This window comes from Bubalus kerabau, chromosome 1 (assembly GCF_029407905.1).
Source record: "Bubalus kerabau isolate K-KA32 ecotype Philippines breed swamp buffalo chromosome 1, PCC_UOA_SB_1v2, whole genome shotgun sequence".
Classification (NCBI taxonomy): Eukaryota; Metazoa; Chordata; class Mammalia; order Artiodactyla; family Bovidae; genus Bubalus; species Bubalus kerabau.
The window spans coordinates 181315416-181331346 of record NC_073624.1 but is presented as its reverse complement, the minus strand read 5'-3'; the positions used below and the strand labels follow the sequence as shown (position 1 = coordinate 181331346).

Sequence of the window (15931 nt, the reverse complement as noted above, 5' to 3'; positions counted from 1 at the left end):
TGGTTAGAACTCCACAATTCCACTGCAGAATGAATGGGTTTGATCCCTGGTTGGCATGCCTCAGGCCTGGCCAAAACAAAGAAATGTAATTTGAGATACAAATATAATTTTACCCTAATTGTTGATGTTTAAAACAAAAGGGGTCAGGACTTCCCTGGTAGTCCAGTGGTTAGGAATATTCCACATGCTGAAGAGCAGCTAAATCCTTTGCCCTGCAACTACGAAGCTCATGTGCTCTGGAGCCAGCGCACCACAACTCCTGAGCAGAGAAGCCACTGCAGCAAGAAGCCCAGGTGCTGTAACCAGACAGTAGCCCCTGCTCGTTGAAACCAGAGAAAGCCTGTGTGCCACAAGGTAGACCCAGCACAGCCAAGAATAAATAAAAATTTTTAAATACAAAATTAAAGGGGGTGGTATTAATTTGAGGAATTTATAGAACTTGAGCTGTCCAAACTTTCATTTCATTATTTAATATTAGTGAAATATTTTCATTTTTTTTTCATATTGTCTTTAAATTCTGATGTATATTTTACACTTACAGCTCATCTCAGTTAACAGCTACTTTTCAAAAGGCAATAGTCACACGTGGCTATAGTCAATGGTGGAGACTACATTAGGCAGCACAAGTAGAGTCTAATCCCAGATCTGCCATTTTTGTCACCCAGCAAAATCACTTCATCTTTCTGTGCCTGTTTCCTCCCTTGGATGGAAATGATATGAGCCCAGGTAACTGAGAAGTAGGTACAATAGTACTTAATGTAGTATTTGCTGGTACACACATGTATGCAGTATTTGCTGGTATTGAGTAAGAACTCTGAGTCAAGTGCTAGTCTAAGCAGCATGCATTTATTCATTTGTTGTTGTTTAGTGGCTCAGTTGTGTCCGACTTTTTGTGACCACCTCCCCTCCCCCGGCCATGGAGCCCACCCGGCTCCTCTGTCAATGGAATTTTCCAGGTAAGAATACTGGACTGGGTTGCCATTTCCTTCTGCAGGAGATCTTCCCATCTCCAGCACTGACAGGTGGATTCTTCACCACTGGGCCACCTGGGAAGCCCTATTTACTCATTCAGCCATCACAACTGTTACTTGAGCCTGGAAAATGGGGTTACTAATATCCCCCGATTCTGGACATATAGTGAGGTCCTGACAAAAATTCAGAATGCATTCCTCAAAGTCTCATCTTAGTTTCAAAGCACTTCTCCCAGGACTTCCCTGGTGGTCCAGTGGTTAAGAATTCTCCTGCCAACTCAATACCAGAAAAACAAATGACCCAATCAAAAACTGGGGAAAAGACCTAAATAGACATTTCTCCAAAGACGACATACTAACAATCACTTGAAAAGATGCTCAATATCGCTCATTATTAGAGAAATGCAAATCAAAACTATCAAAACTACACGATATCACCTCACACCAGTCAGAATGGTCATCATCAAAAAGTCTACAAACACTAAATGCTGGAGAGGATGTGGAAAAAAGGGAATGCTCTGTACTGTTGGTGGGAATGTAAGTAAATTGTACAGCCACAATGGAAGACAGTATGGAGATTCCTTAAAAAATTAGAAATAAAACCACCATATGACCCAGCAATCCCATTCCTAAGGCATATAACCTGAGAAAATGAGGGTTGAAAAAGACACATGTATCCCATTGTTCATTGCAGCATTATTTACAATACCTAGAACATGGAAACAACCAAGATGTCCATCGACAGATGAATGGATAAAGAAGTTGTGGTACATATACCCAATGGAATATTACTCAGCCATATAAAGGAATGCATTAGAGTCAGTTGTGATGAGGTAGATGAACCTAGAACCTATTATACAGAGTGAAGTGAGTCAGAAAGAGAAAGATAAATATCGTATTCTAACACACATATACAGAATATAGAAAAATGGTACTGAAGAATTTATTTACAGGGCAGCAATGGAGAAACAGACATAGAGAATAGACTTACGGACATGGGGAGAGGGGAGGAGAGGGTGAGATGCATGGAAAGAGTAACATGGAAACTTACATTACCACCTGTAAAATAGACAGCCAACAGGAATTTGCTGTATGGCTCAGGAAACTCAAACAGGGACTCTGTATCAACCTAGAGGGGTGGGATGGGGAGGGAGATGGGAGGGAGGTTCAAAAGGGAGGGGATATATGTATACCTATGGCTGATTCATGTTGAGGTTTGACAGACGACAACAAAATTCTGCAAAGCAATTATCCTTCAATAAAAAAAAAATAAAAAGAATTTACCTGTCAATGTTGAGGGACCAGGGTTTTCAACTACTGGTTTGGGAAGATTCCAATACTGCAGAGTAACTAAGCCTTTGCACCCTAGAGCCCCTGCTCTGCAACAAGAGAAGCCAGCACAAGGAGAAGCCTCCCCCAAGCCCCCGCACAGATACGGAGACTCTGTACTGCCCCCCAAAAAAGCACTTTCTCCATTTTTGCTTTCTCCACTCTTGCTCTAGCAAGAGTCCTTTGTCCCTTCCTTCTGTCACATATCGGGTAGGTTTTTTATATATATATATATATATCAAGGTATCAAGTAGGTTTTAAGCCTGTTCTGTGCCTCGTGCTATAGGAGACATTGTGGAATGGTCAGGTGAACAGGATAGGCACAGATTCTACTGTCCAGAAGCACCAAGCCCCTGTGTCCATGACACATGGTGGGAGAAAGGGAAGGTAGCAGGAACGTCAGTGCAAAGCCTAGCGTGGTCATCCCAGACTTGGTGGGTGTGGGTTTCATCAGCGAGGAACACTTTGGGTTATACGCCATACTGTTTGGGGGAAGGAGTAGAACCCCAACTTCTTCAAAACTAGTCATACCTCCCTTTCGAGTCCCCACCACTGGAGGGGAAGAGCCCCCTCCCCACTCTTTTGCCAGAATCCCCACCCCCCGGCCAAGTTTATTCCTACTTCCCAAGTCCAGAGCCTATTTGCTCAGTTTGGGAAAGTCCCAGTTCTCCTTCCTCCTTCCTGCAGCCTAGGGGTATGGAGCCGGTGTCAGTCACTGTCTGTCATGTGCCGGCGGCCTCAGAAGAAGGCTCTAGTCTCAGGGGTCCTACCCACCTCTCTTGGACCTTATCTTCCTCACCATCTGTCTCTTTTTTTTTTCTCCTCCCCAACGGAACCCCCTGCCCGCTCATATTCAGCCGTTTAATTGCAAAAGCAGGCCGTTTGCGGGAGACCACAAGGCGGCGACCCCTTTCATTTACCGGCTGGGGGGCGGGGATGGGAGGGAGGTAAAGGACAGGCTGCAGCGAGAGGAACCACAGCCTATCGTCACATCTTTTGAGCCGTCAGGGTCCTTCCCTCTGTTCCAAAAAATCCCTAAAAGCTTGGAAAGCATTTCTGCCGGACAGCAGCTGGCCGGGGTCGCTCCTCCTGGCCTTTCAAGAGATCCTGTGATTTCAAAGAGGTTGAATGACTTGCCCCAGCTCACACAGAAGCAGTCTTACAGGCTGCCAGGTCACTACGGGGGCCGTACGGAGAAGAGAACAGGCACTCTTCCCCCAGGCCTGCACGGCTCCGGCGCTGGGAGGAAGTGAAGCCCCAGGGCTCGGTGCCCTCTGGGGGGCGGGGGGGGGGGGTGGGTAGAAGGGGTGGGGAGGAAGGCGGGGGGGGAGGGAGGCGGGTGGAGGACGGGAAGAGGAGTGGGAAGGAAGAGAAAGAGAAGGTGGGAGTGGTGGGGTTCTCCAAACTCAGAATAGAAAGACGCTAGGAAAACCTTGCCCACTCATCCTTGTAGAAGGGTTGAGCGGAGTCTAGAATGGAGCCGGACCCTAGCTTCACGGAACATCACAGCTCGCGCGTGTTCTTTAAACGCCTAGATCCCGAACGCCGCGCGCAGGGGAGGGCGGGGCTGGGCCGAGGTCTGGTCACATGACCTGGCCTGAGGGGCTCGAGGCCCCCCACTTCACCGGTGGGCGTCCCCCACAACGCGTGGTCGACCTTCATTGGCCAGTGGTGCGGCCAATAGAAATCGGCCATCTGGGAACCCAGCGTTCCGAGGCACAGCCTAACCTGCTGAGCCCAGAAGGGTCCAATGGAAAGGCAGGGTTATGGCCACAGACCAATGATAAAGTGAGGGAGGCGGGCCAAGAGGCCGGACCAGGCTGGTTTGAGAGCAGGCGGGGTATAAAAGGGCACGGCCGGCGGCGGCGTCCGTCCCCACTGCAGAGCTGCTGCCGGACGAGCAACTTAAAGGGCCCGCGCGCCACCGCCCCCTCGGCCCGCCATGCTGCTACCCGTGCCGCTGCTGCTCGGCCTTCTTGGCCTGGCCGCCGCTGATCCCACCGTTTACTTTAAGGAGCAGTTTCTGGACGGAGGTAACGGCTAGTCCCGCTCGAGATCGTCCTAACGACGCGGCTGGCCCCCCGGCCCATATCTGCGTGTCGCTTGTAATTACTGCTCAGAGGGCCAACACGGTTTCCTTCAAGGACTGGAGCCGAAGGCGAGCCTTCCTTCGGCGTCCCTGGGGAGCGTGGAGGGAGCAGCGGCTTTCCGAGGCGGGAGTTAGGGTTTGCCCGAAGATCTTTAAAGTCACCAGAGATGTCAAACTAGAGGTTGGGGTGGGGACAGTCTGGGGGGAGGGAGGAATCTCCTTCCTTGCTCCCAGCAGTTTGTGGCTCCTGGTAGATGTTTGGTGGGGGGTTGATCAGCACCGCCGCGCTTACCTGCCTTTTTGGTCCTCTAGACGGGTGGACCGAGCGCTGGATCGAATCCAAGCACAAACCGGATTTTGGCAAATTCGTTCTCAGTTCCGGCAAGTTCTATGGTGACCAAGAGAAAGATAAAGGTAAGAACTTAGGAGTGGGTGCTCAGATCCAGGAGGACAGAGTTTGGGTATCCCTAGGAGTAGGGCAGGTGGAGGAAGGAGGACTGGCCTGTGTTTTACAGCCTTAGGGTTCCCCGGGGGTTGGTGCTGAGCCCTGATCTGACTATAGTCTCTCGGTAGGCCTGCAGACTAGCCAGGATGCCCGGTTCTACGCTCTGTCGGCGAGATTTGAGCCCTTCAGCAACAAGGGTCAGACGCTGGTGGTGCAGTTCACGGTGAAACACGAGCAGAACATCGACTGTGGGGGCGGCTATGTGAAGCTGTTTCCAGCTGGTTTGGATCAGACAGACATGCACGGAGACTCCGAATACAACATAATGTTTGGTGAGCGGACCCCACCCTGGTGCTGATTTCTGGTCACTTAGAGGGAGTTTAAAACCCCGGGAGTTCTTTATAGCCCATGAACGGTGGTCTTGAGAGCACAGAAAGCACTTAAATGCTTTAGACATATCTTTGATAGGGAAGGTGAGAGAATAGATAGGAATGACTTACTGCATTTTTATCATCGACCTCAGACTAATTCGTGCAATTTTATTATATAGGCATTTCCTCGTTCCTAGTTGTGCAAGTGAAGATACTGAGTTCTGGAACACTGATGTGTTTTTTTTTTAAGTGTCCTCCCCCAGTTCCTTAGAGAGAAGGTCTGAAGTGTGTTTTTTCAGCTTGACAGTCCTGAGTTAAAGAACCAAGTTGTCTTTTTTTAATGGGGTGGGCAGGGACTTGTAATGGTGGAAAGACTGTAGTTCTGACCAGATCTGCTTTTCATCAAGGCCCGGACATCTGTGGCCCCGGCACCAAGAAGGTTCATGTCATCTTCAACTACAAGGGCAAGAATGTGCTGATCAACAAGGATATCCGCTGCAAGGTGTGCCTTGGGGTGGTGACAAATGGCTGTGAGGGGAGGCTTTGAGCCCAGGCTGGTGGGCGGGGCCACTCATCTTCCATTCTCTTTAGGACGATGAATTCACCCACCTGTACACGCTGATTGTGCGGCCTAATAATACCTATGAGGTGAAGATTGACAACAGCCAGGTGGAGTCAGGCTCCTTGGAGGACGATTGGGATTTCTTGCCACCCAAGAAGATAAAGGATCCTGATGCCGCTAAGCCTGAAGACTGGGACGATCGCGCCAAGATCGATGACCCCACAGACTCCAAGCCTGAGGTTGGTGCTTGGGCAGGGGCTCCCCACCATGGAGGGTGTGGAGGACAGCTGGGTCTACTCTGACCTCCTAATGTATCCTCAGGATTGGGACAAGCCTGAGCACATTCCTGACCCTGATGCTAAGAAACCTGAGGACTGGGATGAAGAGATGGACGGAGAGTGGGAACCACCTGTTATTCAGAACCCAGAGTACAAGGTGGGTCTGGCACTCTGAGGAGGGTGGTGCACAATGGGGAAGGCAATGACATTCGCTCACCCATCATCGGTTTACTTCTGCAGGGGGAGTGGAAACCCAGGCAGATCGACAACCCAGAGTACAAGGGCATTTGGATTCATCCAGAGATTGACAACCCTGAGTATTCCCCTGACAGCAACATCTATGCCTATGAAAACTTTGCTGTTCTAGGCTTGGATCTTTGGCAGGTGAGACATGGAGGGAAAAGGCAGCTCCCTAGGGGACCTCAGGTGCTCAGGGCAACCCAGGAGAAAAGGGGACAAGGGCGGGCAGACTCCTGAATGGTGCCCCCCCTTTTTCTTTTAAGAAATTCCTGGTTTGTCATTACGGGGTTCTTACAGCACCTGCTTTGGCTTGTACTTAATATGTTCCAGGTACTACTTCCAAGTATCTCTGTGGGAACTTATTCACTTAATTGCACCCAACAGCCTAGAAAGGCAGGCAGATAACCCCATTAGAACTTAGCTTCACAGGGACCGAATTTTTGTCCTGTTTGCCAGCGTACTTTCTGCATCTGGTATGCTGCTTGGCACATAGAATGTACTAGAAAGATAGTTTGAAGAAGAGAATGAGAACCCATTTTATAGATGAAGATACTGAGGTGCAAAGAGATGACGTCACCAGCTCAAGATCATATATAGTAAATGGCAGAGCTGAGGTTTGAATCCAGGCAGCCTATTTTTCAACTGCAATGTTAGACTGTAGTATTGTGTAGTGGTTATGTGAGCATGGGCAGGAGACCTTTTCAAGGCCAAGGCCAACAGGTATCCCTTCTGACCACCCATTCTGGCCCTATACAGGTCAAGTCTGGCACCATCTTTGACAACTTCCTCATCACCAACGATGAAGCATATGCTGAGGAGTTTGGCAACGAGACGTGGGGTGTTACAAAGGTGAAACCAAGGTCCAGCCTGGTTATGGGGGTGGGAAGGGTTGGCAGGGGAGTCCAGGCCTGAGGGGTGTATGTGTGGTTTGTACACAGGCAGCAGAAAAGCAAATGAAGGACAAGCAGGATGAAGAGCAGAGGCTACACGAGGAGGAGGAGGAGAAGAAAGGCAAGGAGGAGGAAGAGGCAGACAAAGATGAGGACGAAGACAAGGATGAGGATGAGGAGGATGAAGATGAGAAGGAAGAGGAGGAGGAAGAAGATGCTGCCGCTGGCCAGGCCAAGGATGAGCTGTAGGGGCCACCTCCGCTTCCAGGGCTGGACTGAGGCCTGAGCGCTCCTGCCGCAGAGCCGGCTGCGCCAAATAATGTCTCTATGAGACTGGAGAACTTTGATTTTTTTCCAGGCGGGTTCCAATTTGGGGTGGATTTTGTTTTTGGCTCCCCCTCCCCCCCTTTTTTTAACTTTTTTTTTTTTTACTGGCATTTTGTCTCTGATTCTCTTCAGCCCTCACCCCTGGCCTTCATCTGTCTTGATTGACATCTTTGCTTTCTTCTGTCCCCTTCACTCCAGATCCCTAAGTTCCCTTCCAGCTTGGGGACTCAGGGTGGGATGTGGTGTGGAGGAGAAGCCCCAGGCCCAAAATTCCATCTATTCTTCCTGGATCCCAGAGGGTGGGGTAGGAGAAGAGGGTGGCATCCCCAGCCCCCCAGCACTGAGGAAGAATGGGGCTCTTAAGGCCTTAGCTCTGATCCCTTCCCCTTTCTCCCTGCCCCCAGGACTGGGCCACTTCTGAGTTGGGGCAGCGGGTTCTAGCTCAGCTCATGCTGAGAATGTAAGAACTACAAACAAAATTTCTATTAAATTAAGTTTTGTGTCTTCCTCCTGTGTCTCCTGGGAGAGGTAATTGTTTAGTGAGATTTGTTTTTTAGCCACTAGAATTGTTGGCTGAATGTCCCCATAAGGTTACAGGAGCCCTTGTTTATCTCCAGAACCTCAGGTGAATGAGAAAGAGTAACCATTTCCAGTGTCATTACAAATACACTCCATTTATTAGCTCCTGGAGTCCTTTCATCAAACTGGTGAGTTTTCATTCTGGTATCAGTTGAGTTTGAGACCGATTTAGGAAGAGGTGGGTTTTGAACCCACACCTTAGCCATCAATTCATGTGAACTCGTTCACATTGAACCGCATACACATCTCTTGCTGGTGAAGGAGCAAGACTACACAGATATTAGTTTTAAACACATTTTCTGACTACTAGCTAGTGTTAAAAGCTATTAATTCCTTTTATAGTCAAGGAAATAGATTCAGAGATGTTATCTACCCCAGTGGCCTTCAGTGGCCAAGTCAGGGTTTGAACCTCTTGAAGGAAAAGAGGTGGCCCCAAGGGAGGGAGTGAGTGTCAGAAGAGCCTGTGGGCCTGTAGGTTGGCATAGGCCCACTTTGTTGGGCCCCACAAGGCTGCCATTAATGTCCAGTGGGTGGTTGGGAACTGATGTCTCTTAACTGCAGGAGAGGGAAGAAAGAATTCCTCACCCCTGTCTGACCTAGGCTTGTGAAAGCTTACTAGCACAGGATATGCTCTGAAGGGAGAAGCTGCAGGACCTGGTAATAGTTGGGTAAGGAGTGAGGTGGCAGGCCACCGCCTGGTGTTTTCTCAGATGTGAATGGTAAGAAGAGCTGGTTAAGTGGCAGGTAATGGTCTGTTCAGGATGGGAGTAGGGTGGAAAGTTCACCCACTAAATGGAAGACAAGTACATCACCTCCATCCTGTCTGCCAAAGCACCTTCAGCTTTGGCTAACCAACCCTTCACTCCTTGTTCCATGGGTAGGACTCCTTCCGAGTGTCTTGGGGCCTAGCCCCACCCTTCTGGGAGGCCTCCAGAATTGGCATATCCGGGGAAAGTTTAAGGAGAGAATTTTGTGTTCAGTGTAGGGAAATCCTCAAGTACTCGGAGTACTTGATGGAGTCAGATGGAGATAGTTGGGTGAACAAAGTGATCAGGGGAGGGGCAGCAGAGAGGTAGGGAGACCCAGGAGCTGTTATTCATTCCAAAAATCCAGCTCTTCCGTTAGGGATTAATGAGGCCACAGAATGGCATTGTGTCCCCACGTCCGTGGTCGATTTCCGTGTTTAACTGTTGGTGACCTTTCAAGTATACTTTCTAGTTCTTTCCGGGCTTGATAGGCTTCCTGTCAGGTGGCCAGACCAGAGTAAGGCTCATTTGGAACGAGCAAAAAGACATTAAGCTTTTGTGGAAGAAATGAAAAGTTAGCAAGTACATTGCTTGTTAAACGTCAACAAACTCATGGGCGTGAAACTGGGGGTCTCAGAGCCATTTTGTGGCCTATGACGTCACCGCTAACGGGCATGGCGTCACTCGCAGGAAGCCACTTGATGGTAGAGCAAGAAGTCCCCCTCCCCTCTCACGGAATAGAATTGAGTCTGCGCATGCTTTGCTCGAGGCCGCGCTCGTGCGCATGCTCGCGATGGCCAAGGGGGCGCGCTCATGTCACGTGTTGTGGTGGTCGGCGCGCGCACTGCCTGCCCCGGAAGCTGTCGGTGTGCGGCGCGGCTGGGCGCTAAGATGGCGGCGGCGTGAGTTGCATGTCGTGTGAGGATTCTGGGGCCGCTCTGTCGCTCGGGTCCCACCATGGCCGTCACGATCACGCTCAAAACACTGCAGCAGCAGACCTTCAAGATCCGCATGGAGCCTGATGAGACGGTGCGAGCCAGGCCGGAGCTCCGGAGCGGGAGCGACGGGTGCAGCGGGTGGGGTGGGGGCGGGGAGGCCGGGATCCCGACGACAGAGGCGGGCAAGACGGCGCAGGGTCGCGCCCTGCCCATTCGCCCTACGGGCCTGACTTTCCCAGATACCCTGATGGTCCCTGGCTCTGCCCCTGGTGGCTCGGGCGGCGCTCTTGGGTCGATCTCCAGGGGAGGCCCCACCTCCGGGACGCCCGCCAGGTCCCGGCTCCAATGTCAGCGCCCTCGCGGGGCGCGGGATCCGCAGGCTCAGATTGCCGGCCGGGCTGCTTTCTCTGGAATGGGTCCTCCCGAGTTCCCACCTTTGTAGGCTTTGCCTCGGGACCTTGGTGGCCAAATCTGGGAGTAGTGATCAGGAGATGCCGGGTGATGACAGCAACTATGATGATAATAAACGGTCTGAGTTTCAGTGGTCCGTGTTTGTTTTTCACCAGTCGCTGAGCGTTTTCATGATGTTTTACTAACTTTGCAAAGTAGGCTTGTCATCTGGGCACTCTTGCGTGTCCTCACTTAACAGATGTGGAAACTTTGAGCTTGAAGAACTTTGCTATAGTCGCAATGCATACAGCAAGGCGTGGCGGAGCTGATTTCAGTTCGGATTTGCCTCAAGTCTCTAGAGCCCACGGTCTAAAGATGATGCTGTGCTTTTGGCCGGAAAGAGACTTAGGACCTAAAAAACGTGTATTTGGCACTTTTTGCACAATTTCCCCCATGAGGGAGATATTGAAGTTCATTTTTTGTAAAAAGGAAACAAACAGATTTTTTTGACCAACCCAGCTGTTTGGAAAAGTTAGGTAATGTCTGTGCCTCTATTTTTCTCAAATATAAAATAAGGATATGGAACTTGCTTCCTGGTGCAGTGGTTGATACTGCACTTTCAGTGCAGGGGGCCTGGATTCAATCCTTGGTCAGGGAACTAGATCCCATATGCCAAAACTAAGATCCTATACAGCCAAATAAATAACTTTTAAAAAATACAAAATGAGGCTCATGGTACCTATTCCACTCAGTTATTACAAGGCTTTAAAGCTGTGACGTATACATTTATAATAGCACTATCAACTTAGGATTCTCTCAGTAAACACCACTGTCAGCAACCTTAGGTCTCCCCTTTATTTTGAATTGCATTTCATCGTGTTTACATCATTTGAAATACGTATTAGTTTTTTTATTCTCCCACGTGAGTGTCCTCTATGAAAACAGGGACATGTGTTGAGTCTTCGTGCTCTGTCATCTGTACCTAAAACTTCACCTGGCACATATTCAGTGTTCAGTAAATATATCGTTGAATGGAGAATGGTCTACTATGCTTGATTATGAAGCTTAGCTATTCAGCCATCAGGGCCTGCAGCCTGCCCCCAAACTACAAGGAAAGAGAGAATCTGGGGGGTTTGCAATGATCATCTACCCCTTCCTCCAGGTGAAGGTGCTAAAGGAGAAGATAGAAGCTGAGAAGGGTCGTGATGCTTTCCCCGTGGCCGGACAGAAACTCATCTATGCTGGCAAGATCCTGAGTGACGATGTCCCCATCAGGGACTATCGCATTGACGAGAAGAACTTTGTGGTCGTCATGGTGACCAAGGTGGGTGATGTCTGCTGGTTGGGAGGGTGGGTGGATTGGCTGGGGAGCTGGCAAACAGCCTGTGCCCAAGAGAGATTAGCCATGAACAGGGTGGGGCGGAGCTGTGGAGGGATGTCGGGGCTAGATAGGGGTACTGATGCCTGCTCCCTTTTTCTGGGTGTCACAGGCTAAAACCAGCCCAGGCACCTCAGTACCCTCAGAGGCCTCACCCACTGCCACCCCGGAGTCTTCCACATCCTTCCCGTCAGCCCCTGCCTCAGGCATGTCCCACCCCCCACCTACTGCCAGAGAAGACAAAAGCCCTTTGGAGGAATCTGCCCCCACGACGTCCCCGGAGTCTGTGTCAGGGTAAGGCAAGGAGCTGCAGCCCCAGTTTGGGCCCTGTCTTCCCTGCCCCTTTCAGCGCCCACGGTCATGGTTCCACACACCTGGGGGGAGGGCTAGCCGCCAGAAGCCAGGGTCCGATTTCTCTCTCTTGAATTTGCAGCTCTGTTCCCTCTTCAGGTAGCGGCGGGCGAGAGGAAGACGCGGCCTCCACGCTAGGTGGGTGGGTGGTCCCCCAATTGAAAATGGCTGGATGCCCCAGGGGCATCCTGTGGGCATGGGAGGGCCGGGAAGCTGCCCTTCCTTCTCAGTGACCCAGCCTTTGCTGCTCCCTCCACAGTGACGGGCTCTGAGTATGAAACAATGCTGACGGAGATCATGTCCATGGGCTACGAGCGAGAGCGGGTCGTGGCCGCCCTGAGAGCCAGCTACAACAACCCCCACCGAGCTGTGGAATATCTACTCACGGTGAGGTGGGGCTGCTGCCTCCCGGGGAGTTCTCAAGGAAGCATACGGACTTCAGTGCTCTGAAGGGTGGTCAGAATCTGTCCCCCAAAACGTTTGGGTTAGGGTTCTAGCCAGGAAAGAACTGCAGGAGCCGGGAGGAGAGCGGTGGGGTGGGCCTGGGAGGGCAGAGCGGAGGCCTCCTGTGTCTCCCGCCAGGGCTGAGTATGCAGGAGGGGCGGCAGTGGGCAGTCTGTGCTTGGAACTTAAAAGGACGCCTGACAGGGAATTCCTGGGAGCCCCGAGCCAGAACACGGTTCTGTCCAGGAGAGCCAAGTTTCAGAGCAGCCATCCACAGAAGCAGGTAAGTGATTGGGAGGTGTGCGCGTGGGGTGCCTGCTGTTGCGGCCCCTGACTCATCCCACACCCCGTACTTCTGGGAGCCCAGGGTGGTGTCTGACCACACCCCTGCCCCCTGCCAGCAGGAGAGAACCCCTTGGAATTTCTGCGAGACCAGCCTCAGTTCCAGAACATGCGGCAGGTGATTCAGCAGAACCCTGCGCTGCTGCCAGCCCTGCTCCAGCAGCTGGGCCAGGAGAACCCCCAGCTCTTACAGGTACAGGCCTGGAGGCAGAGGGAGTCGGTGCAGGCCCCATCTCCCCTACCTGTGGGTACCACAGCCCCCAGAGAGAGAGCGCAGCCCAGCATGGTGGGTAGGGGAGTCTCAGCTTGGAAGGCACAACTGACACGATAGTGCCCTGCTGTTCCCTGTGGCCTGAGGGCCTCCGTGGTTTCGCCTGATGCTCCAGCCGCCTGTGAGCTGTAGCCGCTGTTGTCACACTCCCGCAGAGGAGGCGCCAGAGGTTTGGAGCAGCCTGGCAACTGGTGGAGTGTGTGTCTGCCGCCAGCCTCTGGGGCCTGCACTCTGACTTGGCTCCACATGCAGCTGTTGCTTCATAAACACCCCTAGGGTTGCAGGACTGCTGTGCCCTGGTTGGTTCTGAGACCACCGAGCTCAGCAAAGCTCCATCCCGCCCTTGAAGGTTCCGAGGCAGAGGAGCAGTGACCCCTGAGTGTGACAGGGTCCTCTGGGTTCTCTGTGAAGCCTGCCTCTCCTGATTCAGGCATCTGCTGCTTCTACCCCAGACGTTTCAGTCTCCTGTGCTGCCTCCTGCTCCCCTCCTCCAGATGCTGGAGGGCCCGAGCTGCACATCTTCATTCTTTATCTGCTGTCAATCCTGGGGCCTTTAATCTGTGTGTGTGTGAGTCACTCAGTTATGTCTGACTTTGCAGTCCTATGGACTGTAGCCTGCCAGCCTCCTCCGTCCATGGAATTCTTAGCAAGAATACTGGAGTGGGTTACCATGCCCTTCTCCAGGGGATCTTCCCGATCCAGGGATTGAACCTGGGTTTCCTGTATTGCAGGCAGATTCTTTACTATCTGAGCCACCAGGGAACCCCCTCCCCGCCTTAAATTTGTATGATCAGCCTGGACCCTCTGGATGCCATGTTCTCCATGACTGACTGGGTGCCTCCATGAAAATGCTTTCTACATATCCAAGACCAGAGCAGATTCTCCCTGCCTTCCCTAACCCTGCCAGGACCAACCTGGGCTTGCTTGAGCCCCAGGCACCTGGGGGCCTGCTCGGCTTATCCCCCACCTGTCCTGTTTGCTCTGCCTGCAGAACACTCAGCCCAGCCCTGCACTCCACCTCTGTGGCTGCCACCTCATCTTCTACTGGGTCCCCAGGCGGCTACTATCCAGGCCTCTGCTTCTGCACTTTTCCTGTGGTTATTCTCCACCAGAATCCAGATTCCTGAAAAAGCGCTTTTTCCTTTGATGTGAAAATTGTCAAATGTACATAAAAATAGGGGCATATCAAAACCCCCCAGATGTGTAACACCCAGATGAATTCATCTTTTTAAAAAGTACACAGATGTCTTTTCCTAGTTGATTCTCACCACTGTGGTGTCCCGTTATGCTAGAAGGCACTAGAAGAAAGCGGTTTAGACCTTCTCTCCCTCTCTGATCTCATCTTTTGCTTCCTCCTTTCCTTTGTTTATAGTTTTGCCATATGGATTTTTTTTGTTTCTGGAGTTTTCCAAATACACTCCCATCCCTGGGCCTTTACACTTGCTGTTGGCTCTATGTGGAAGCAAACTTTCTTCTCCATCCTATGGATCACAGGCCCCTCCCTCCTGGCTTAAAGTGTCTTTCCCAGACCAAGGTCTACTCTGATGTATGGCAGGGTCAGTATTTACATTGTAAATAATAGCCAATTTATTTGCGTGCGTAAGGCCTATCTCCCCATCCTGGACATTAGCTCCTCTAGGACAGGGCCCGTGTCCACCACTGTGTGGCTGGCCAGAGTAGGTGCCCTGTAAATGTTTGCTGAGTGAGTGCAAAGGGCTGTGATAGGGACCTGGGGGAGGGGGGGACAAAGGCCGTGGGTCACCCTTCCCTCCTCTGTCTCCCACAGCAAATCAGCCGGCATCAGGAGCAGTTCATCCAGATGTTGAATGAGCCCCCCGGGGAGCTGGTGGACATCTCAGACGTGGAGGGCGAGGTGGGCGCCATAGGTGAGGAGGCCCCGCAGATGAACTACATCCAGGTGACGCCGCAGGAGAAAGAAGCTATAGAGAGGGTAAGAGGCCTGTCCAAGAGGGCTGTGACCTCGTGGGTGGGCAGGGCCCTCACCTCTTGCTTATACCTGCCCGTCTTCCCACAGTTGAAGGCCCTGGGCTTTCCAGAGAGCCTGGTGATCCAGGCCTACTTCGCTTGTGAAAAAAACGAGAACTTGGCTGCCAACTTCCTCCTGAGTCAGAACTTTGATGACGAGTGATGCTGGGAGGCCAGGCTGCCCACCACCCCCTCCTCCCCACCCTCCCATCCCCTCTCCACAAAAGTTTTATAAAAGAAAAAAATATATATATATATTCATGTTTATTTAAGAAGTGGAAAAAAAAAATCAAAAACTAAAAAAAAGAAACTCCGACCCAACTTCCCACTCTCCTAAAGTGGTCCCTCATTCCCATCTTGGCCTGAAAAGACCTGGGCCAGACAGCTGTCCCCCTCTCCCCATCCCCCACCCCAGCCCAGCCTGCTCTAAGGAGCTGGCAGAACTGGAGGTGACAGATGGGCCCCTCTTGGCCTGTGTCCCAGCTCCCTGCAGCCAGATGGAGAGGCGGCTGCTTGCTTCCCCACCCCCCCAGAGAGCCCCCGAGACCTCCCCCGCCCTCTTCCAGGGTGAGGGGAAGCTGGAGCTCCAAACTTTTGATCCTCCATTGGAGTGTCTCACATCTTTCCATCTGGGGTGAACGCTAAAGAGGCCCAAGGACTCCTCTGTGGTCTGGCCTAGGCTTCCATCCTGCATCCCTTTGCTGGCGGGGGGAAGGTCTGGTTTGTCCTGCTTGGGGAAGGGGAAACATCAGAGTTGCTCTGGAGTTTGAGGCTAGCCCCCCACCCCAGAAGAGAACTGTTGTCTCTGATAAAGGTTTTGAAGTGAATAAAGTTTTAAAAGCCAGTCCTGTAGTTCATCCCTACTGGGGCTTCCCACTCCAGCTGGTCTGGGTCTAGGGGCTAGTTGGGCACAGGAGATGGGGGAATGCCATGAAAGGGGCAGAGGGGTCTGTCTGCCTCTGCAGATTGTGGCTCCTAGTGTACCCCGCCCCCACCACCAAGCT

At 51.7% G+C, this 15931-nt stretch overlaps 2 protein-coding genes across 3 annotated transcripts; both read left to right on the top strand.

Moving 5' to 3' along the window:
- Nucleotides 1-4171: 4171 nt before the first annotated feature.
- On the top strand, nt 4172-7996 carry CALR (calreticulin). Its single transcript, XM_055543281.1, has 9 exons — nt 4172-4333; nt 4702-4803; nt 4963-5166; nt 5613-5707; nt 5797-6006; nt 6089-6202; nt 6286-6429; nt 7042-7134; nt 7224-7996. Exons 1-9 carry the CDS (start codon nt 4243-4245, stop codon nt 7422-7424), a joined length of 1254 nt encoding a protein of 417 aa, XP_055399256.1. The 5' UTR covers nt 4172-4242; the 3' UTR covers nt 7425-7996.
- Nucleotides 7997-9650: 1654 nt separating this feature from the next.
- RAD23A (RAD23 homolog A, nucleotide excision repair protein) lies at nt 9651-15771 on the top strand. Of its 2 annotated transcripts, none has more exons than XM_055543287.1 (9): nt 9651-9856; nt 11318-11479; nt 11646-11827; nt 11967-12022; nt 12144-12271; nt 12533-12611; nt 12730-12863; nt 14728-14892; nt 14977-15771. In XM_055543287.1, the coding sequence occupies exons 1-9, from the start codon at nt 9785-9787 to the stop codon at nt 15088-15090; spliced, it is 1092 nt and encodes a 363-aa protein (XP_055399262.1). In that variant the 5' UTR covers nt 9651-9784; the 3' UTR covers nt 15091-15771. The 2 variants fall into 2 exon arrangements, with proteins under 2 accessions (XP_055399262.1, XP_055399267.1); XM_055543292.1 differs by having other exon boundaries at nt 9652-9856; nt 12733-12863.
- The last annotated feature ends 160 nt before the right edge of the window (nt 15772-15931 follow it).